Genomic DNA, 24,705 nt, shown 5'->3' on the forward strand with positions numbered 1-24,705 from the left:
AAGCGCCATCTTATAGTAGAAGTGGACCTGCTGGTGTGATGGGGACCGTGACGGCTAACAGCTGGATCTTCCGCTCGACACTGCTGGCTTAACAATGGAACATCCAATTAAGTTATGACGGAGAGCGATAGTTTCCAAGTGTGCACCTTTCAACATGACAAAAGACTACAGGAGATGTTCACCATTCTTTAAAATGCATGCAAAAACACATACTGATTTTAATGAGACGTTGCACATGGAGATTCAAAGATTGAGTGTAGTCCTCAGATGAAATGGGGTTAGAGGGCTGGGGATATTTGGATGAGGGTGTGTAGATGTAATTCAGTCCCCGTTTTAAAGTCGTACATTTTCTCCTTATTTTTATAATTCCGTTATAAATTCCTTTGTCCAAATTTATAATGGAAACTGCTTATGTAAACCTGTCATCAGTGGCCGGAGAATGTGATTATAGCCTGATCAGTTTATATAGGTAATTTCTATTACAAATATGCCATTTCAAGATTATTTTTTTTCTTAATGGAAAGGATTTTAGGATTGAGTTATTTGTAAGTTTTTTAAAAAAAAGTGAATTCCCACAGGCTGGAAGAATTCAAGATGTGTATTGAAGCCAGATGGGCCAGTTTGTGGAATGTTGCAGCTCACTGTCTGTTTCAAACTGATCAACAAGCGTCAGTTGTCTCATCCCAGACCCATTAGTCAGGATCGCCCCCAGTCACTTTGAGAAGAGCAGGAGATGTTTTCCTTAAACCCACACCTGAAGGGCGGAGGAGAGGTAGCTGGTTTTATTGATGGGCCTGTTTGCTAATTGCTAATGGGGAGAAAGTCAGCATCAATAGCTGCCCCCGGCTGGGAGCACAGAAAACGAAGGACAAAAGTATAGCTGGGCAGTCAGGTGTTAGAACAACAAACTGTGCGGTTGAGGCCTGAAGTCTAGAGCTGGGAGCAAAAGTGCAGGTGGTCAGTTTTTGCAGTTAGAAGTACTGAGAGAAACGTAGTGCCAAAAACAATTAAATCAGCCCATGAAAGGGACAGGGCACGTGTTTATTATTCGTTCCCATTTTTTAGAGAAGAAAGATGGCGCTAAGTAAGTGGGATTTGCTTTTGACTGTTCTGTATGTTTACTTGCTTTCTGTGAAATAAAGCAGCTTAACGATTCCCATCTGACCTCGTGTCACCGACTATTTCAGTTCATCTCAAAGATTGGAGAAATGGCACGTGCGAAAGACACAATATCAGATCATAAGGGGTCTTACTGTTACACCCCTAACTAACTATCGTATAGCCATGATGTGGAGATGCCGGTGATGGACTGGGGTTGACAATTGTAAACAATTTTACAACACCAAGTTATAGTCCAACAATTTTATTTTTAATTCCACAAGCTTTCGGAGGCTTCCTCCTTTGATGAAAGCTTGTGGAATTAAAAATAAAATTGTTGGACTATAACTTGGTGTTGTAAAATTGTTTACAACTATCGTATAGTTAGATATTACTCCCTATAGGCGCACACTGGACCATAAGATGCTCAGACCACTTGAGAGTGACCAGCACCACTCTACCCCTAAACTTTAACATGGACGTAGGAATGTATAATGGAAAAAAGTTGGGAGGAAGTGTGTGCAGACAAAAGATTTTTTAATGTATTATAGATAATGTGTCTCTCAGTACCCGTTCATAAAAGTTTGTCCCACATTAACTGTATATAAAATAGTGTGCCTCACATCAGCTATATTTTGTTTACAGCTAATGTGGGCCACACATTTTATACACAGCCCCGGTACGCGGTGGATATGGGCCACGTTATTTTGTACACAGCCCCGGTACGCGGTGGATATGGGCCACGCATTTTATACACAGCCCCGGTACGCGGTGGATATGGGCCACGTTATTTTGTACACAGCCCCAGTACGCGGTGGATATGGGCCACGTTATTTTGTACACAGCCCCGGTACGCGGTGGATGTGGGCCACGTTATTTTGTACACAGCCCCGGTACGCGGTGGATGTGGGCCACGTTATTTTGTACACAGCCCCGGTACGCGGTGGATGTGGGCCACGTTATTTTGTACACAGCCCCGGTACGCGGTGGATATGGGCCACGTTATTTTGTATTGTGCGTGTCCCCTATTCTCTCTGCTGGAGTGGTGAATAAAACACAGTGTCCCACGTTAGCTGTGTAATATAGGAGCCTACATTACAGTGAAGACTTGTCTTGTACTGTGGGCAGAAGTGATGCTTCAGAGATGAATTGAACTATAGACTAACGGAAAAGAGGTGGTGTTTTATTAAACCACATCCTAAAGTCCTGCTTGTTCTCAGAACTGTTCTGTGAGCAAAAAAGGAAAAGTTTACGAAGATGCTGACAACTTTGCCCAAAATAAACCCCAAGAAGTGGCTCTTAGTCCAAGTTTGTATTTAAAGAGCTGTGCTGGGAGCTTTGTGTGATTGCGTCACGTGATGTGGTGTGCTGCATCTAGTTCTGTTCCTGATTGATCTGTAGTTAGCTGACGTGAACCTGGATGGCTGCAGGGACGATACAGTAGGGGGGGGGGGGAAAGGCAGAGGGAGTACGGGGGTGGGGGGGGGGAGGAGTCAGAGGGAGTACTGGGGTGGGGGGCGAAGTCAGAGGGAGTACTGGGGTGGGGGGCGAAGTCAGAGGGAGTACTGGGGTGGGGGGCGGAGGCGGAGGGAGTACGGGGGTGGGGGGGGGCGGAGGCGGAGGGAGTACGGGGGTGGGGGGGGGGCGGAGGGAGTACGGGGGTGGGGGGGGGGCGGAGGGAGTACGGGGGTGGGGGGGGGGCGGAGGGAGTACGGGGGTGGGGGGGGGGCGGAGGGAGTACGGAGGCGCGGGGGCGCGGAGGCGGGGGGGCGCGGAGGCGGGGGGGCGCGGAGGCGGAGGCAGAGGCCTTACGGGGGCCTCCATGCACCTGGATTGTGGAGAGGAGAAAGGAATCAGCTGGGGTTCTCGCTCTGATTGCTAAACGATGATTCTGGGTGTGGCTCACTGATTCTGCACTCAGGCTGCTAACACTCACTTTGAAGGTCATGCGTGAAACATGACAACGTAGATCATGTCTCATAAGAACTTCAATGTGAGTTTGGGCAGTGGGGGGAGGAAGAGAGAGAGTATGGAAGCCATGATGGTGCCATTTGTTGGTTAACGAAACATGCTGATTCCCAATCACGTTTTCTAAACAACCAAAATGGGTTTAAATTTCTAATGTGTTTTTTGCGGTACTTTGAAGAGTTGTGAAGGAATCTCTGGAGCACTTTCCTTTCCCTGATTTCACTTTAACTGTGTTTCCACTACATTACCACCATTGAATCACTGTGAAGTGAGGGCATTCCCTTTTAAGGTGGCAGGAAGTGAGGCACCAGTATGAGAACTCGCCTGGTAGTTTATCTTTACATCTGGCCCTCTTCCACACGCTCCGGATATGTCCAGTCTGTGGTGGTGCTTATGTCAGAAGCAAAAGAACTGTGATTCATCTTAGGTGCCTACTTGCAGGCAAAGTTGAAGCTGTGGTTTGATATTTTTGACTGACCCAGCAGACATCCCTGTTGAATTGGCGACCTGGTACAATAGTTTCTAATATACTTGGGGAATTGGCAGGGAGCTGAGTAATGTAGTTTTTTAATGAGTGAATACAATCCTTTAGCAATCTGACCTCCACTTGTTATTTTTGTTGCTGGTCCTTAAGGAGGGAAGAGGTCTCGATTGTCCTGAGGAGTTATTGTCCAGTTCTACCCTGTTGTAATTATTAGAGTAACATGAATGTAAGTTTTCTTTAAATATGCATTATGATAATAGAGTTAGGAGACATCAGATACTTCACAGTGCCTGAAGCTACATTGTTACAGGCAACTCTTTACATTTGGATTTCCATTCCAATTGTTTACATAGGCAGTTTCAATGTTAAATGTTGACATAAAAGTGTGACCAAAAATTGTGACAGCAGTAAGTTGGACAGGAAATGCACACAAGATTTTTCATAATGTATATAAATCGAATATCTAGTATGTATTCACATTTCAAAGATCTAAAAATATAAAAAGAAAGCTGACCACTTCCTCCTGTTTTTTCTGACTGTGGTAACCTAACCTTTCTCCAAGGGCAGTGGGGTACGGATTTACAAGCAGCGGTCAATGTATAGAAGCTTCCCCCAGTAATTAGCCCCTGGTTAACCACAGAGTACGCTAGTTACGACCAGTTCTCCATAGGGAGTATCTGAGCGGTACCGTTTAAAGGGGAAAGCCATGTTAAGTACAGCTCCATCTTAGCGGCTAAGCATTACAACCATGCTTCAGATCACCGACTACTGGTGAGCAACACCACGGAAGGTCAGCTAGTGATATGCATGTAGAGCTGGAACTTGATTTAATGCCCTCTTGTAGTTCTGAGTGGATATTGGTTACTTGAGCAGTAGTTGGCGGTTACCCCGGAGTCTAACAGCGGTGTGCTTTTGGTAAACAGCTGTGGCCATTATATGCACCTGATGTTCTCTAATCTGCTTTTCCATCACAGGATGATGAATCACTCTACACACTGAAGCCAGCACCGGCCACTTCTGGCAGTTACCAGGAGCATGGTGGACTGCGACAGCAGCCGTGATTCCACGTTCCAGAGCTCGTGCTGCACTGTGAACAGTGGCACAAGGGATGATTGCAGCAACCATGGACAGTACTCCCAGACTGTGTTTGAGGAGATGCAGGGCTACGATGTGGAGTTTGACCCACCACTGGAAAGCAAATACGAATGTCCAATCTGTCTGATGGCATTAAGGGAGGCCGTTCAGACTCCCTGTGGACACAGGTTCTGTAGAGGCTGCATTGTGAAATCCATTAGGTCAGTAGCTAATCTCATTTTTATTTTGTATTTATTTCTGTTGTCCAGTGCAGTGACCACCCCCGTCTCCCCTATACGCAGGGTAAGTCAGATCTCCTGCTTGGACGTACCTGTGCCAGCATCCCAATGAATCGTTTTAGCCCCATTTGAGGAATGGGGAAGAGAGTTGTTGTTGTCTTTAAGCATTAACAAAAGGAAGTGATATAACGAGCTGCCCCGATAGCTTACTGGTTACACTTTTTTGATACGAACATCGTAGGGGTATGTACGGTAATGCGGTATGGTAGTGTAGTGGTTATGCTACTGGGCTAGTAATCCAGAGAACATGAGTTCAAATCCTGCCATAGCAATTTGATAATTTTCAATTCAGTTTTTAAAAATAATCTGGAAGTAATAAGTTGGTATCCGCAAAAGTGACCATGAAGCTGTCAGGTTGCCGTAAAAATTCAACTGGTTCACTAATGTCCTTTAGTGAAGGAAACCTGCCGTCCTTACCCAGTCCTACACCAACATGGTTGACTTTATCTGCCCTCCGAAGGCGCCTAGCAAACCACTTAGTTGTATCAAACTGGTACTCGAACTAGGAATGAGCAATAAATGCCGGCCTCGCCAACGATGCGCACATCCTGAGAATGAATTTTTAAAAAAGTCTTGCACTCAATCCCTGGTCCTGGATGGTACATCTGATCTCGGGGATTGGGAAAATCAGCCTGGCTTCATGCTCCTGATCACTGCTGGAAAGTGTGTGTAGACGATGGGTCGGATCAGGCTTGCCCATGATGCCTTACCTTGCCTCAGTTTCTAGGCTTGTGCAGGAAAGTGGCTCCTTGGTCAAGGTGCTTTGATTTTCGAGCTTGTACATACAGTAGCCATGCAACAGCTTGCAGGTACGTGAACAGACCACGAGCGTGTCCCAGGTGGTACTGAACAAGACAGAAGGTTGCTGAACAATACAACAACCTCTGGGGATAGACTTGTTGGGCACCAAATATTCTCCTCTAGAGGGAACCTGCAGGTTCCAAACTATTCTTTAAATCACGACACCTTGCCAGTAAATTAGCAACAATCCGCAGTCTGCTCCTGACAATTCAAAGTTGTCTTTTGCGTTTTTAAAAAAACTCGCAATATCCAAACATTTGAAGTAAACAATGCAAATAACAGCAAAATGGGAATTAGAAATGAATTTAAATTAAGTGGACCAGACTGGATAAAAAAGAATTTATTGACAGTAATGTTGGTAGATGGTGATCTGCTGCTGGCTAAATTACTCACAGATGAGGATTGGGTTGTCGCTCATCATTAAAGGGGAGGGTTTTTATTGTTGGTCACTGACATCTGCTGGAAGAATTTTTTCCAGAATTTTTGAAGGGACAGACGTGCTTTCCCCCCCCCACCCCTGTATTCCAGCCAGTAGCAGCTAACCAGCCGACCCCAGAGTGACCAAAAAAAACTGCTAACTGCTTCCGTAAAGAGGGACAAAACCAGAAAATGCTGGAAACACTCAGTTGGTCAGGCAGCGTCTGTGGAGAGAGAAACAGAGTTAATGTTTCAGGTCGATGACCGTTCGTCAGAATTGGCAGAAGTTAGAGGTTTAACAGTTTTTAAGCAAGAGGTGGGGAGAGGAGAGGAAAGATCAAAAGGGAAGGTTTGTGATAGGGCAGGAGTGATGAAATGACAAAAGGGATGATGGTGCCGGGCAAAGGGGGAGGTAATGGGACAGAGTAAGAAATAAAAGATGGGTCTAAAGGAGCTGAAAATGCCACAGCAGAACCATTACCAGCACCTGCTGTCCGAAAAAATGGGAGCAGTGGTTATGATCTGAAGTTATTGAAATCAGTGTTGAGTCCGGAAGGTTGTAAAGTGCCTAATTGAAAGATGAGGTGCTGTTCCTCGAGCTTCCGTTGAGCTTCATTGGAACAGTGTAAGAGGCCGAGGACAGAGAGGTCAGAGTGAGTGGATGGAGAATTAAAATGGCAAGTGACCGGAAGCTCAGGGTCACACTTGCGGACTGAGTGGAGGTGTTCAGTAAAGTGATCACCCAATCTGTGTTTGGTCTCCCCAATGTAGAGATCATCACATCACGAGCAGCGAATACAGTAGACGAAATTGAAAGAAGTACAAGTAAATCACTGTTTCACCTCGAAGGACTGTTTGGGGCCCTGGGTGATGGGCAGGGGGGAAGTGAAGGGGCAGGTGTTGCATCTCCTGCACTTGCATGAGAAGGTTCCCCGGGAAAGGGAGCGGGTGATGGAAGAGTGGACCAGGGTGTCGCAGAGGGAATGGTCCCTTCGGAATGTTGAAAGGGGAGGGGAAGGGAAAGATGTGTTTGGTGGTGGGATCGCGCTGGAGGTGGCGGAAATGGCAGAGGATGATCCGTTGAATGTGGAGGCTGGTGGGGCGGAAGGTGAGAATATGGGGGACCCTATCATGGTTCTGGGAGGGAGGGGAAGGGGTCAGGGCAGAAGTGTGGGAAATGGAGCGGACGCGGTTGAGGGCCCTGTCAACTACAGTGGAGGGGAATCCTCGGTTGAGGAAAAAGGAAGACATATCAGAAGAACTGGTGTGGAAGGTGGTATCGTCAGAACAGATAAGACAGAGAAACTAGGAGAATGGAATAGAGTCCTTACAGGAAGCGGGCTGAGGGGAAGTGTAATCAGGGTAGCTGTGGGAGTCGGTGGGTTTATAGTAGATATCGGTGGACAGCCTATTCCCAGAAATGGAGATAGAGAAGTCAAGAAAGGGAAGAGTCAGAGATGGACCATGTGAAGGGAAGGGTGGAAATTGGAAGCAAAGTTGATGAAATTTTCCAGTTCGGGGTGAGATCAGGAAGCAGCACCGATACAGTCATCAGTGTACCGGAAAAAGAGGTGAGGGAGGGGACCTGAGTAGGACTGGAACAAGGAATGTTCCACGTATCTCACAAAAAGGCAGGCATGGCTGGGACCCGTACTGGTTCCCATAGCGACAACTTTTATTTGTAAACAATTTTACAACACCAAGTTATAGTCCAGCAATTTTATTTTAAATTCACAAGCTTTCGGAGGCTTCCTCCTTCGTCAGGTGAACGATGTGAAAATGAAATCCTCGAAATGAAATCGCATTTATAATTCACAGAACAATGCTTGGTGATTACAGACAGGTTTTTCAACTGCCCGTTGCCAAGGCAATCAGTGTGCAGACACAGGTGTTACCTGCCAGGTCTCAGAATATACAAATCACCAAAAAAAACAACAAACAAAAAAAACAGAGATAGAGAGGTAGAAACATAGAAAAGACAGCAACTGACCCGTTATATTAAAAACAGATAACATTTGTTCGCTGGTGGGGTAACGTGTAGCGTGACATGAACCCAAGATCCCGGTTGAGGCCGTCCTCATGGGTGCGGAACTTGGCTATCAATTTCTGCTCGACGATTTTGCGTTGTCGTGTGTCTCGAAGGCCGCCTTGGAGTACGCTTACCCGAAGGTCGGTGGATGAATGTCCATGACTGCTGAAGTGTTCCCCGACTGGGAGGGAACCCTCCTGTTTGGCGATTGTTGCGCGGTGTCCGTTCATCCGTTGTCGCAGCGTCTGCATGGTCTCGCCAATGTACCATGCTCTGGGGCATCCTTTCCTGCAACGTATGAGGTAGACAACGTTGGCCGAGTCACAGGAGTATGAACCATGCACCTGGTGGGTGGTGTCCTCTCGTGTGATGGTGGTATCTGTGTCGATGATCTGGCATGTCTTGCAGAGGTTACCGTGGCAGGGTTGTGTGGTGTCGTGGACGCTGTTCTCTTGAAAGCTAGGTAATTTGCTGCGAACGATGGTCTGTTTGAGGTTGGGTGGCTGTTTAAAGGCGAGTAGTGGAGGTGTGGGGATGGCCATAGCGAGGTGTTTGTCCTCATCGATGACATGTTGAAGGCTGCGGAGAACATGGCGTAGTTTCTCCGCTCCGGGGAAGTACTGGACGACAAAGGATACTCTGTTGGTTGCGTCCCGTGTTAGTCTCCTGAGGAGGTCTATGCGATTTTTTGCTGTGGCCCGTCGGAACTGTCAATCGATGAGTCGAGCATCATATCCCGTTCTTACTAGGGCGTCTTTCAGCGTCTGTAGGTGTCCATCGCGTTCCTCCTCGTCTGAGCAGACCCTGTGTATTCGCAGGGCCTGTCCATAGGGGATGGCCTCTTTGACGTGGTTAGGGTGGAAGCTGGAAAAGTGGAGCATCGTGAGGTTGTCCGTGGGCTTGCGGTAGAGTGAGGTGCTGAGGTGCCCGTCTTTGATGGAGATTTGTGTGTCCAAGAAAGAAACTGATTCTGAGGAGTTGTCCATGGTGAGCTTGATGGTGGGATGGAACTTGTTGATGTTATCGTGTAGTCTCTTTAGTGATTCCTTGCCGTGGGTCCATAGAAAGAAAATGTCGTCGATGTATCTGGTGTATAGTGTTGGTTGGAGGTCTTGTGCAGTGAAGAAGTCCTGCTCGAACTTGTGCATGAAAATGTTGGCGTATTGGGGTGCGAATTTGGTCCCCATGGCTGTTCCGTGTGTTTGGGTAAAGAACTGGTTATCGAAGGTGAAGACATTGTGATCCAGGATGAAGCGGATGAGTTGTAGGATGGCGTCCGGAGATTGGCTGTTGTTGGTGTTGAGTATTGATGCTGTCGCAGCGATGCCGTCATCGTGGGGGATACTGGTGTATAGTGCCGAGACGTCCATCGTGGTGAGAAGTGTTCCTGGTTCAACTGGTCCGTGGGTACTGAGTTTTTGTAGGAAGTCTGTAGTGTCGCGACAGAAGCTGGGGGTTCCCTCTACGATGGGTTTCAGGATGCCCTCGATGTATCCAGAGAGGTTCTCACACAGGGTTCCGTTGCCTGATACGATAGGACGTCCGGGTGTGTTGGCTTTGTGTATCTTTGGGAGGCAGTAGAAGTCTCCCACGTGGGATGAGAGTGCGTAGGATGCTTTGAAGGTCTGGATCGAAGGTCTTGATCAGTTTGTTGAGCTGGTGGGTGTGTTCTTTGGTCGGATCTGCGGGTAACCGTCTGTAGTGTTCCTGGTTGTCCAGTTGTCGGTATGCTTCTTTGCAATAGTCCGTTCTGTTCTGTATGACTCTGGCTCCTCCTTTGTCCGCTGGTTTGATGACGATGATACACGATAACATCAACAAGTTCCATCCCACCATCAAGCTCACCATGGACAACTCCTCAGAATCAGTTTCTTTCTTGGACACACGAATCTCCATCAAAGACGGGCACCTCAGCACCTCACTCTACCGCAAGCCCACGGACAACCTCACGATGCTCCACTTTTCCAGCTTCCACCCTAACCACGTCAAAGAGGCCATCCCCTATGGACAGGCCCTGCGAATACACAGGGTCTGCTCAGACGAGGAGGAACGCGATGGACACCTACAGACGCTGAAAGACGCCCTAGTAAGAACGGGATATGACGCTCGACTCATCGATCGACAGTTCCGACGGGCCACAGCAAAAAATCGCATAGACCTCCTCAGGAGACTAACACGGGACGCAACCAACAGAGTACCCTTTGTCGTCCAGTACTTCCCCGGAGCGGAGAAACTACGCCATGTTCTCCGCAGCCTTCAACATGTCATCAATGAGGACAAACACCTCGCTATGGCCATCCCCACACCTCCACTACTCGCCTTTAAACAGCCACCCAACCTCAAACAGACCATCGTTCGCAGCAAATTACCTAGCTTTCAAGAGAACAGCGTCCACGACACCACACAACCCTGCCACGGTAACCTCTGCAAGACATGCCAGATCATCGACACAGATACCACCATCACACGAGAGGACACCACCCACCAGGTGCATGGTTCATACTCCTGTGACTCGGCCAACGTTGTCTACCTCATACGTTGCAGGAAAGGATGCCCCAGAGCATGGTACATTGGCGAGACCATGCAGACGCTGCGACAACGGATGAACGGACACCGCGCAACAATCGCCAAACAGGAGGGTTCCCTCCCAGTCGGGGAACACTTCAGCAGTCATGGACATTCATCCACCGACCTTCGGGTAAGCGTACTCCAAGGCGGCCTTCGAGACACACGACAACGCAAAATCGTCGAGCAGAAATTGATAGCCAAGTTCCGCACCCATGAGGACGGCCTCAACCGGGATCTTGGGTTCATGTCACGCTACACGTTACCCCACCAGCGAACAAATGTTATCTGTTTTTAATATAACGGGTCAGTTGCTGTCTTTTCTATGTTTCTACCTCTCTATCTCTGTTTTTTTTTTGTTTGTTGTTTTTTTTGGTGATTTGTATATTCTGAGACCTGGCAGGTAACACCTGTGTCTGCACACTGATTGCCTTGGCAACGGGCAGTTGAAAAACCTGTCTGTAATCACCAAGCATTGTTCTGTGAATTATAAATGCGATTTCATTTCGAGGATTTCATTTTCACATCGTTCACCTGACGAAGGAGGAAGCCTCCGAAAGCTTGTGAATTTAAAATAAAATTGCTGGACTATAACTTGGTGCTGTAAAATTGTTTACAATTGTCAACCCCAGTCCATCACCGGCATCTCCACATCACAACTTTTATTTGGAGGAAGTGAGTGGAGTCAAAGGAGAAGTTGTTCAAAGTAAGAACAAGTTCAGCCAGGCTGAGGAGGATGGTGGTGGATGGGGACTGGCTGGGCCCCCGTCCAGGGAAGGAGTGTTGGGCCCGCAGACCGTTCTGGTGGGGGATGGAGGTGTAGAGGGACTGGACTCTGTTTCTCCCTCCACAGATGCTGCCTGACCTGCTAAGTATGTCCAGCATTTTATTTTTATTTTAGATTTCCAGCATTTGCAGTATTTTGCTTTTGTTTCCACAAAGAGGAAGTTGCTGTTGTCAGGTAAAGGTCAACACTTACTTAGCAACTTGTTTTTGTGAGTAGGTGAAGTTAGATCTTGTCCATAGGATTCCAATGATCCAAACTTCTTTCCATTCAGTCAAATCATATAGAGTTCCAATGGACCAAACTCTTACCCATTGTATAGAATTCCAATGGGGAAAACCTTTTCCCATCCATTCTAATTGTATAGAGTAGTAATAGCGCACTGTCCTTCCCCTTCTATGACCTGGGTGCGAATTTGTTCCAGATGAGTGCATGCTGCTTCTCTGCTGGCTGTAAAGGTTCAAAGTGAAAAGATTGTTGGGACTGCTGCAGCCCAGGACCTCATGGGCACAAATCTGTGGCACAAAGCTGAGACCATAGGATAGCTGTGGGAAATGGTTGGGGGGGGGGGGGGGATAAACACTATTGTAATAGCGAGTGCTGTTCTGAGATTGGGGGATTGGTGCTTTGCTTGGCAGAAACCATCAGAGCTTTACTCTGCACCTGGCCTGTGCTGTTCTGGACCTGGAAGTTCTTGGTGCTTAGAGTGGAATTATGTGTCTTTCAGTATTTCAGACAAATGCTAGGACCCAGTCACCTGCCCTCTCAGCTGAGCATGGTGCCTACAGTGCAGAGATTAAAGAGAGAGTAAGATAAGGGGGAGGGTGGATGGTGAAGGGAGAAAGTGACTCCTGCTACCTCTCCCCTCCCTGGTAAGATCACCTTGTTTTTGTGCCTGTCTCCATTTTGATTTTTTTTTAAACACAAAATGCTATTTCTACCAAAATGGGGAAGGTGCTGGATTCAAGATGGGCTTTCTCTTCAACTGCAGGGAAGTACAGGTTGGAGGTAAAGCTACAGCTCTGTAGCACTGATTCTCCGATCCATGCTCCGTTCAACGCAGGATCAGTGAATTTACCCTTGTGTGTCGACCCTGCTTTGTACAATCTCCCAGAGATCGGGGGTACTATGTCATTGGATAGAGCGAGAGCAAAAAAGAGAGAGAGAGAGAGAATATGAATAGGGTTCACAGCATTAAATGTTAGATGTCAACAAAAGCAGAGTTCAGATGGGCTGAGGCAGGAGCAGCAGGTGGAAGTAGGGGGTCTTTGTGGTTGAGAGGCTATGGGGTGGGAAGCTGGGTTCAAATAGGATGCTGAGATTGTAAACAGTCTGGTTCAACCTGGGAGAGTGGCCGTGGAGGGGAATGGAATCAATGGCTAGGGTACGGAGTTTGTGGCAGGGGCTGAAGACTGAAATGATGGCTTCCCAATGTTTATACATACCGTTATCTGTCTGTCAGTCAGAGCGATCAGGAGCTTATAACATTAATCTATCATTTCCAGTGTGTGCCTCATTGGTAAAAGGATTTATTCAACCTGCGTCCAACTAGTTCAGATGACTTCACAATTAAGGTTGTGTTTTGATTCAGGGGAAATGTGGGTTTACCTGTGGAACAGCTTTTTGCCTTGGGTACAAAGAAAATATCTTGAATGCACCCGAATCATGAAGGATTGAAGCTGCCACATTCCTTTGTGAATATTTTTGGATTTTTGTTTCTAGAAGTAATTTGTCACTAATCTCAAAGCAAACATCCCACTGTCATCCCCAGACTGGTAATCCAGAACAAGTTTCCCACTGGTATCCCCAGACTGGTAATCCAGAACAAGTTTCCCACTGGTATCCCCAGACTGGTAATCCAGAACAAGTTTCCCACTGGTATCCCCAGACTGGTAATCCAGAACAAGTTTCCCACTGGTATCCCCAGACTGGTAATCCAGAACAAGTTTCCCACTGGTATCCCCAGACTGGTAATCCAGAACAAGTTTCCCACTGGTATCCCCAGACTGGTAATCCAGAACAAGTTTCCCACTGGTATCCCCAGACTGGTAATCCAGAACAAGTTTCCCACTGGTATCCCCAGACTGGTAATCCAGAACAAGTTTCCCACTGGTATCCCCAGACTGGTAATCCAGAACAAGTTTCCCACTGGTATCCCCAGACTGGTAATCCAGAACAAGTTTCCCACTGGTATCCCCAGACTGGTAATCCAGAACAAGTTTCCCACTGGTATCCCCAGACTGGTAATCCAGAACAAGTTTCCCACTGGTATCCCCAGACTGGTAATCCAGAACAAGTTTCCCACTGGTATCCCCAGACTGGTAATCCAGAACAAGTTTCCCACTGGTATCCCCAGACTGGTAATCCAGAACAAGTTTCCCACTGGTATCCCCAGACTGGTAATCCAGAACAAGTTTCCCACTGGTATCCCCAGACTGGTAATCCAGAACAAGTTTCCCACTGGTATCCCCAGACTGGTAATCCAGAACAAGTTTCCCACTGGTATCCCCAGACTGGTAATCCAGAACAAGTTTCCCACTGGTATCCCCAGACTGGTAATCCAGAACAAGTTTCCCACTGGTATCCCCAGACTGGTAATCCAGAACAAGTTTCCCACTGGTATCCCCAGACTGGTAATCCAGAACAAGTTTCCCACTGGTATCCCCAGACTGGTAATCCAGAACAAGTTTCCCACTGGTATCCCCAGACTGGTAATCCAGAACAAGTTTCCCACTGGTATCCCCAGACTGGTAATCCAGAACAAGTTTCCCACTGGTATCCCCAGACTGGTAATCCAGAACAAGTTTCCCACTGGTATCCCCAGACTGGTAATCCAGAACAAGTTTCCCACTGGTATCCCCAGACTGGTAATCCAGAACAAGTTTCCCACTGGTATCCCCAGACTGGTAATCCAGAACAAGTTTCCCACTGGTATCCCCAGACTGGTAATCCAGAACAAGTTTCCCACTGGTATCCCCAGACTGGTAATCCAGAACAAGTTTCCCACTGGTATCCCCAGACTGGTAATCCAGAACAAGTTTCCCACTGTATCCCCAGACTGGTAATCCAGACTGGTAATCCAGAACAAGTTTTTCCCACTGCCACCCCCAGACTGGTAATCCAGAACCAGTTTCCCTCCACCATCCCTGATTGGAAATTTGAGTTTCTCACTGCTATCCCCAGATTGGAAATAGGAAATGGCAGAGGAATTGAACAGATATTTTGTACCTGTCTTCACAGTAGGAGACACTAATAACATACCAATAATAGTGGATAATCAAGGGGCAAAGGGGAGGGAGGAACTAAAAACAATCACTAGAGAAAAAGTACTAGGTAAACTAATGGGTCTAAAGGCTGACAAGTGCCCTGGACCTGATGGCTTGCATCCGAGAGACTTAAAGGAAGTGGCTACAGAGATGGCGGATGCATTGGTTGTAATCTTCCAGAATTCACTAGATTCTGGAAAGGTCCCAGCGGATTGGAAAACTGCAAACGTAACACCCCTATTCAAGAAGGGAGAGAGACAGAAAGCAGGTAACTATAGGCCAGTTAGCCTAATATCTGTCATTGGGAAAATGCAAGAATCTATTATTAAGGAAGTAGTAGCAGGACATTTGGAGACTCATAATGCAATCCAGGAGAGTCAACATGGTTTTATGAAGGGGAAATCATGTCTGACAAATTTATTAGAGTTCTTTGAGGAAGTAACGGGCAGGGTGGATAAAGGGGAACCAATGGATGCGGTATATTTGGATTTCCAAAAGGCATTTGATAAGGTGCCACATAAAAGGTTATTGCACAAGATAAGAGCTCATGGTGTTGGGCGCAACATACTGGCATGGATAGAGGATTGGCTAACTAACAGAAAACAAAGAGTCATGATAAAAGGGTCATTTTCAAAATGGCAATCTGTAACTAGTGGGGTGCTGCAGGGATCAGTGCTGGGGCCTCAACTATTTACAATATATATCAATGACTTGGATGAAGGAAGCGAGTGTACTGTGGCCAAATTTGCTGATGATACAAAGATAGGTGAAAAAGCAAGTTGCGCTGAGGACACAAAGTGTCTGCAAAGGGATATTGACAGGTTAAGTGAATGGGCAAAAATTTGGCAGATGGAATATAATGTGGGAAAATGTGAAGTCATCCACTTTGAAAGGAAAAATAAAAAAGCAAAATATTATTTGAATGGAGAAATACTACAAAATGCTGCGGTACAGAGGGATCTGGGTGTCCTCGTACATGAAACACAAAAAGTCAACATACAGGTGCAGCAGGTAATCCGGAAGGCAAATGGAATATTGGCCTTTATTTCCAGGGGGATGGAGTATAAAAGCAGGGAAGTCATGCTACAACTGTACAGGGTGCTGGTGAGACCACACCTGGAGTACTATGTACAGTTCTGATGCCCTTATTTATGGAAGGACATACTTGCATTGGAGGCAGTTCAGAGAAGGTTCACTAGGTTGATTCCGGGTATGGAAGGGTTGTCTTATGAGGAAAGATTGAACAGGTTGGGTCTATACTCATTGGAGTTTAGAAGAATGAGAGGAGATCTTATTGAAACATACAAGATTCTGAGGGGACTCGATAGGGTAGATGCTGAGAGGATGTTACCCCTCATGGGGGAATCTAAAACTAGGGGCCATAGTCTCAGAATAAGGGGTTGCCCGTTTAAGACGGAAATGAGGAGGAATTTCTTCTCCCAGAGGGTCGTGAATCTTTGGAATTCTTTACCCCAAAAAGCTGTGGAGGCTGAGTCATTGAATACATTCAAGGCTGAGTTAGACAAATTTTTGATCAGCAAGGGAGTCAAAGGATATGGGAAAAGGGCGGGAAAGTGTAGTTGAGGTAAAAATCAGATCAGCCATGATCTAATTGAATGGCGGAGTAGGCTCGAGGGGCCGAATGGCCTACTCCTGCTTCTATCTCTTATGGTCTATAGAACGAGTTTCCCAGCACTATCTCCAGATTGGAAATCTAGAACGAGGTTGACCCTAGGCCTCAGGCTGGTTCTCCAAATTTGCAGACTGATACGTAGAATGAGTTTTTAAAAATTCATTCATGGGATGTGGGCGTCGCTGGCGAGGCCATCATTTATTGCCCATCCCTAATTGCCCTCGAGAAGGTGGTGATGAGCCGCCTTCTTGAACAGCTGCAGTCCGTGTGGTGAAGGTTCTCCCACAGTGCTGTTAGGAAGGGAGTTCCAGGATTTTGACCCAGCGACGATAAAGGAACGGCGATATATTTCCAAGTCGGGATGGTGTGTGACTTGGAGGGGAACGTGCAGGTGGTGTTGTTCCCATGCGCCTGCTGCCCTTGTCCTTCTAGGTGGTAGAGGTCGCGGGTTTGGGAGGTGCTGTCGAAGAAGCCTTGGCCAGCACCTTTGTTTGTCTCTGACACTTGAAGTACCAGTAAACACGGTATGTCAGAGAGAGCTGTTGCATGTTGCTCAAGTTGGTAGCATCCCTCCGTGTCCTTTTGTGTCGGTTCATTTTCCTTCAGTCAGACTGGAGTCTATCTCCACCCAGAAAGGATGTGGTTTTTATTTCTGTTCCTGATATTTCAAGCTTGTGTTGGATTGATGGGAGAAGCAATACTTACATAATACAGTGTGTACAATGTATTTCACGACTGCAACACGTCTGTTACTTTAACAAAAATATTGTGACACTTCCCTGTCACGAGATCGACACCACTGATTGCTTTGTCACAGTGCTTGTGGTGCCGTAGGTGTCAGCCTTGGCTCAGTGGTAGCGATCTCGCCTTGGAGTCAGAAGATCATGGGTTATAGCCTTAATCCAGACTAGTGAGCATATAATCCAGACTGACACTCCAGTGCTGCACTGGAGGAAATAAGATGTTAAAACCGAGGCCCTGTCTGCGCGCTCCGGTAGAAGCAAAAGATCCCATGGTATTATTCAAAGAGGAGCAGGGGATTTCTCCCCGGTGACCTGGCAAATATTTATCCCTCAACCAACATCACCACAAGAAACCGATTATCTGGTCATTTATCTCTGCTGTTTGTGGGATCTTGCTGTGCGCAAATTGGCTGCCACATTTCCTACATTACAACAGTGACTACAATAAAAACTAATAATTGGCTGTGAAGCACTTTGGGATTTCCCTAGGTAGCAAAAGGTGCTACATAAATGGAAGCATTTTGTTTCTATAGTCCCTATCACGTGGAACCCTTCCTAGTATCAATAATTGACCTTTATTTATTTTCCATTCTTCCCCTCTCTCCTGAAGCTGCCGCGTTCCTTTGTGAATATTTTTGGAATTTTATTTGTAAAAGTTCTTCCAAGAGCAAACCCCCTTCACCCCCCCCCCCAACAGCCATCCCTAGACTCACCAGGAGTGAAACCCCCCCCCACTGCTATCCCTAGACTCACCAGGAGTGAAACCCCCCCCACACAACCATCCCTAGACTCACCAGGAGTGAAACCCCCCCCCACAGCCATCCCTAGACTCACCAGGAGTGAAACCCCCCCCCACACAACCATCCCTAGACTCACCAGGAGTGAAACCCCCCCCACACAACCATCCCTAGACTCACCAGGAGTGAACCCCCCCCACACAACCATCCCTAGACTCACCAGGAGTGAACCCCCCCCCCACAGCCATCCCTAGACTCACCAGGAGTGAAACCCCCCCCACAGCCATCCCTAGTCTCACCAGGAGTGAAACCCCCCCCACAGCCATCCCTAGACTCACCAGGAGTGAAACCCCCCCCACAGCCATCCCTAGACTCACCTGGAGTGAAACCCCCCCCACTGCCATCCCTAGACTCACCAGGAGTGAAACCCCCCCCACTTGCCATCCCTAGACTCACCAGGAGTGAAACCCCCCCCACTGCCATCCCTAGACTCACCAGGAGTGAAACCCCCCCCACAGCCATCCCTAGACTCACCAGGAGTGAAACCCCCCCCACTGCCATCCCTAGACTCACCTGGAGTGAAACCCCCCCCACTGCCATCCCTAGACTCACCAGGAGTGAAACCCCCCCCACTGCCATCCCTAGACTCACCTGGAGTGAAACCCCCCCCACTGCCATCCCTAGACTCACCAGGAGTGAAACCCCCCCCACTGCCATCCCTAGACTCACCAGGAGTGAAACCCCCCCCACAGCCATCCCTAGACTCACCAGGAGTGAAACCCCCCCCCACTGCCATCCCTAGACTCACCAGGAGTGAAACCCCCCCCACAGCCATCCCTAGACTCACCAGGAGTGAAAACCCCCCCACAGCCATCCCTAGACTCACCTGGAGTGAAACCCCCCCCACTGCCATCCCTAGACTCACCAGGAGTGAAAACCCCCCCACAGCCATCCCTAGACTCACCTGGAGTGAAACCCCCCCCACTGCCATCCCTAGACTCACCTGGAGTGAAACCCCCCCCCCCCCCCCACAGCCATCCCTAGACTCACCAGGAGTGAAACCCCCCCCCACAGCCATCCCTAGACTCACCAGGAGTGAAACCCCCCCCCACAGCCATGCCTAGACTCACCAGGAGTGAAACCCCCCCCACTGCCATCCCTAGACTCACCAGGAGTGAAACCCCCCCCACAGCCATCCCTAGACTCACCCGGAGTGAAACCCCCCCCACAGCCATCCCTAGACTCACCAGGAGTGAAACCCCCCCCACTGCCATCCCTAGACTCACCAGGAGTGAAACCCCCCCCACTGCCATCCCTAGACTCACCTGGAGTGAAACCCCCCCCCACTGCCATCCCTAGACTCACCAGGAGTGAAACCCCCCCCACTGCCATCCCTAGACTCACCAGGAGTGAAACCCCCCCCACTGCCATCCCTAGACTCACCAGGAGTGAAACCCCCCCCACAGCCATCCCTAGACTCACCTGGAGTGAAACCCCCCCCACTGCCATCCCTAGACTCACCAGGAGTGAAACCCCCCCCACTGCCATCCCTAGACTCACCAGGAGTGAAACCCCCCCCACAGCCATCCCTAGACTCACCTGGAGTGAAACCCCCCCCACTGCCATCCCTAGACTCACCAGGAGTGAAACCCCCCCCACTGCCATCCCTAGACTCACCAGGAGTGAAACCCCCCCCACAGCCATCCCTAGACTCACCAGGAGTGAAACCCCCCCCCACAGCCATCCCTAGACTCACCAGGAGTGAAACCCCCCCCACTGCCATCCCTAGACTCACCTGGAGTGAAACCCCCCCCACTGCCATCCCTAGACTCACCAGGAGTGAAACCCCCCCCACTGCCATCCCTAGACTCACCTGGAGTGAAACCCCCCCCACTGCCATCCCTAGACTCACCAGGAGTGAAACCCCCCCCACTGCCATCCCTAGACTCACCAGGAGTGAAACCCCCCCCACAGCCATCCCTAGACTCACCAGGAGTGAAACCCCCCCCCACTGCCATCCCTAGACTCACCAGGAGTGAAACCCCCCCCACAGCCATCCCTAGACTCACCAGGAGTGAAAACCCCCCACAGCCATCCCTAGACTCACCTGGAGTGAAACCCCCCCCACTGCCATCCCTAGACTCACCAGGAGTGAAAACCCCCCCACAGCCATCCCTAGACTCACCTGGAGTGAAACCCCCCCCACTGCCATCCCTAGACTCACCTGGAGTGAAACCCCCCCCCCCCCCCCACAGCCATCCCTAGACTCACCAGGAGTGAAACCCCCCCCCACAGCCATCCCTAGACTCACCAGGAGTGAAACCCCCCCCCACAGCCATGCCTAGACTCACCAGGAGTGAAACCCCCCCCACTGCCATCCCTAGACTCACCAGGAGTGAAACCCCCCCCACAGCCATCCCTAGACTCACCCGGAGTGAAACCCCCCCCACAGCCATCCCTAGACTCACCAGGAGTGAAACCCCCCCCCACTGCCATCCCTAGACTCACCAGGAGTGAAACCCCCCCCACTGCCATCCCTAGACTCACCTGGAGTGAAACCCCCCCCCCACTGCCATCCCTAGACTCACCAGGAGTGAAACCCCCCCCACTGCCATCCCTAGACTCACCAGGAGTGAAACCCCCCCCACTGCCATCCCTAGACTCACCAGGAGTGAAACCCCCCCCACAGCCATCCCTAGACTCACCTGGAGTGAAACCCCCCCCACTGCCATCCCTAGACTCACCAGGAGTGAAACCCCCCCCACTGCCATCCCTAGACTCACCAGGAGTGAAACCCCCCCCACAGCCATCCCTAGACTCACCTGGAGTGAAACCCCCCCCACTGCCATCCCTAGACTCACCAGGAGTGAAACCCCCCCCACTGCCATCCCTAGACTCACCAGGAGTGAAACCCCCCCCACAGCCATCCCTAGACTCACCAGGAGTGAAACCCCCCCCCACAGCCATCCCTAGACTCACCAGGAGTGAAACCCCCCCCACAGCCATCCCTAGACTCACCAGGAGTGAAACCCCCCCCCACAGCCATCCCTAGACTCACCAGGAGTGAAACCCCCCCCACAGCCATCCCTAGACTCACCAGGAGTGAAACCCCCCCCCACAGCCATCCCTAGACTCACCAGGAGTGAAACCCCCCCACAGCCATCCCTAGACTCACCAGGAGTGAAACCCCCCCCACAGCCATCCCTAGACTCACCAGGAGTGAAACCCTCCCCACAGCCATCCCTAGACTCACCTGGAGTGAAACCCCCCCCCACAGCCATCCCTAGACTCACCAGGAGTGAAACCCCCCCCCACTGCCATCCCTAGACTCACCAGGAGTGAAACCCCCCCCCACAGCCATCCCTAGACTCACCAGGAGTGAAACCCCCCCCCACAGCCATGCCTAGACTCACCAGGAGTGAAACCCCCCCCCCACAGCCATGCCTAGACTCACCAGGAGTGAAACCCCCCCCACTGCCATCCCTAGACTCACCAGGAGTGAAACCCCCCCCACAGCCATCCCTAGACTCACCAGGAGTGAAACCCCCCCCCACAGCCATCCCTAGACTCACCAGGAGTGAAACCCCCCCCACTGCCATCCCTAGACTCACCAGGAGTGAAACCCCCCCCCACTGCCATCCCTAGACTCACCAGGAGTGAAACCCCCCCCACTGCCATCCCTAGACTCACCTGGAGTGAAACCCCCCCCCCCACTGCCATCCCTAGACTCACCTGGAGTGAAACCCCCCCACTGCTATCCCTAGACTCACCTGGAGTGAAACCCCCCCCCCCCACTGCTATCCCTAGACTCACCTGGAGTGAAACACCCCCCCCCCCCCCCCCCCCATGGCCATCCCTAGACTCACCTGGAGTGAAACCCCCCCCACTGCTATCCCTAGACTCACCAGGAGTGAAACACCCCCCCCCCCCCCATGGCCATCCCTAGACTCGCCTGGAATGAAACCCCCCCCCCACTGCCACCTTCGCCTTAGCATTCCTGGGCTAGGGAGCTTTAAAGACCGGGCAGGATCAGGTTCCAACTCCTGATTCCAATCCAATACCCGTTGCATGAGGACACTGTCAGCTTCAATGTGATGGCCCACACAGTCAATAAGCCCTGCTGACAGCTACCGTCCAGGCCTGCACATGAAGAATAACAGCTCCTTGTGTAAAGGCAGCTGTTGTCCATGGCGTTGTCTCATTACGCTCATGTGAAGCACCTTGGGATATTTTACTATGTTAAAGGCGCTATATAAATGCACGTTGTTGTACATGTCGGGAATGGAGGGCAAAAGTGCAATGATTTTTTTCTCCTTTCCTTCCCTCAAGAACTTGTCTTTTGGGGGATTGCAATTAGAGCCGTCTTATGGTGCTGCCTTTGAATGCGGCTAATCTCTGGATGAGCTGCACCAATGGTTTTCTGTGACTAGGGGGTTTGGTATATGGGAGGGGGGCTGTGGGGTGGGGGGGGGAGGCGGAGAGAGGCTGAGGTCTGGGAGCAGCGGGGCGGGTGGGGGGAAGAGAGGCTGAGGTCTGGGAGCGGCGGGTGGGGGGAAGAGAGGCTGAGGTCTGGGAGCGGCGGGGGCGGGGGGGGGGGGTGGGGGGGAAGAGAGGCCGAGGTCTGGGAGCAGCGGGGGGGGGGGGGGGGGAAGAGAGGCTGAGGTCTGGGAGCGGCGGGGGGGGGGGGGGGGGGGGTGGGGGGGAAGAGAGGCCGAGGTCTGGGAGCAGCGGGGGGGGGGGGGGGGGGAAGAGAGGCCGAGGTCTGGGAGCAGCGGGGCGGGTGGGGGGAAGAGAGGCTGAGGTCTGGGAGCGGCGGGGGGGGGGGGGGGGTGGGGGGGAAGAGAGGCCGAGGTCTGGGAGCAGCGGGGGGGGGGGGGGGGGGGGAGGGGAGAGAGAGGCCGAGGTCTGGGAGCGGCGGGGGGTGGGGGGAGAGAGGCCGAGGTCTGGGAGCGGCGGGGGGGGAAGGAGAGGCCGAGAAGTTAGATCGGGATTCTAACCATCCTTTATTTGAAACCTCCCGCAGTGATGCCGGACACAAGTGCCCAGTGGACAATGAGGTGTTGCTAGAAGCCCAACTTTTCCCAGATAATTTTGCGAAACGGGAAATTCTTTCGCTGACAGTCAAGTGTCCCAACAAGGGCTGCTACCAGAAAATGGAGCTGCGACATTTAGAGGTTGGTTTGGAGTTGTTGTTTATTTATTACCCACCTATTGTGGAAATTGTCACCACTTTGATTTTTTGTTCTTGATTGGTTTGGTTTTTCAAAAGTTTCACACTTGAGTCTCAATAGACAACACTTATTGAAATATGGGAAAGGTGGGTCCCCCCGTGTTACATTATGTGTTTTGGTAAAATTAATATGGTACCCCACCTATAGATTGTCGATACACTGACTACCACCACAAAGTCCCCCCTTTTTTTTCAAACTATTCTCAATGCAGCAGGTAGAGAAACCCTGACGGTTGAGTAAATACAATGTCCAGTGTGGTCATCAGTCATACAAACCCGATCTGTGGGTCAGTGCACTGTCCAGTGTGGTCATCGATCATACAAACCCGATCTGTGGGTCAGTGCACTGTCCAGTGTGGTCATCGGTCATACAAACCTGATCTGAGGGCCAGTGCACTGTCCAGTGTGGCCATCAATCATACAAACCCGTTCTATGGGTCAGTGCACTGTCCAGTGTGGTCATCGGTCATACAAGCCCGATCTGTGGGTCAGTGCACTGTCCAGTGTGGCCATCAGATCTCACAGGTCTGTGTGATATCAGTGCAATCCGATCCCCCATCCTCCACGTAACCTGACTCTGAATCAGCAGCAAGACCAGGTGCCTGGGCTCGGCGTCTGGTCATGGTCAGGGGAGAGGTGGAAAGAAAAGGTCGTCCAGTTGTGACCAGTTTTATTTTAAACAAATACTGCTCAGTATCTTAGATAATATGAGTTTCCTTGCTGCTGGGGAAACCTTTTTAACACTTTCCTTCAATCACAGCCAAATATCCTGTATCTGCTTCCATAACCAGACCTCGAGGCCAGCTCGGGGTGGGGGTGGGGGGGGGGGGGAATCTGGCTGCAGTATATTGATCTCAAAAAGTGCTGAAAGAAATTTAAGCTGGTTCTTGGTGACAGCCACGTGTGTGTGACCGTTTACAGTGTACAGAAATCTGTCAAGTGCTTGTTTATTTTAACCAGTGGGGGGGTCTGCCGTTGACCATGTTGGGCCGTGTTTGTGTTGCAGGATCACCAGGTGCAGTGCGAGTACGCCTTTGTCGATTGTCTGCAGTGCGATGCCGTGCTGTGGCGAAAGGAACTCCAGCAACACATGGAAACGGACTGCCCCAAGAGGCCCATCACCTGCGAGAACTGCGCCTTGCTGATGGCCTATGAGGACAAAAAGGCAGGCCTCCTCTTCTATTCCCCCCCCCCCCCCCCCCCATTACTCCCAGACCTCAGCCACCCTCGGCCTGGAGACGCACACAGCCCATCTGTAGCCTGTGGACTTCCTGTCATTTTGTAGATGCTCTAGTATCGCTTCCTCTTTTGAAAGTGATTAATTTTGTTTTCTTCCCCTTTCCCTGCTGTCCTTAGGCGCCCCTTTGTCACCCAGCGGTCAACACTAAGGACATGTTAGGAATGAGATGGGCGTAAATTGCAAGCCTAGTTGAATGCACGTGGAGCTGGGCTTATTTTTCACAGTGACGTACCTCAGAACGGGTGACCCGGAATGAAAATGAGGGGCGGTGGCTGCTTTTGAAGTCATTCCCTAAAAATGAGGTCTTTCTCCAGGTCTCTGCCAGGTTTCTGCTCTT

The 24,705-nt window shown here is 50.1% G+C and overlaps 1 protein-coding gene across 1 annotated transcript in view; it reads left to right on the forward strand.

Moving 5' to 3' along the window:
* traf6 (TNF receptor-associated factor 6) overlaps positions 1-24,705 on the forward strand; it is a 65,721-nt gene that overhangs the window by 16,477 nt on the left and 24,539 nt on the right. The window contains exons 3-5 of the mRNA XM_067993667.1: positions 4,525-4,845; positions 22,922-23,072; positions 24,135-24,293. Coding sequence (XP_067849768.1) covers positions 4,586-4,845; positions 22,922-23,072; positions 24,135-24,293 — 570 coding nt within the window. The 5' untranslated portion in view covers positions 4,525-4,585. The remainder of the gene's footprint in view (positions 1-4,524; positions 4,846-22,921; positions 23,073-24,134; positions 24,294-24,705) is intronic.

This window comes from Heptranchias perlo, chromosome 12, assembly GCF_035084215.1.
Source record: "Heptranchias perlo isolate sHepPer1 chromosome 12, sHepPer1.hap1, whole genome shotgun sequence".
NCBI lineage: Eukaryota > Metazoa > Chordata > Chondrichthyes > Hexanchiformes > Hexanchidae > Heptranchias > Heptranchias perlo.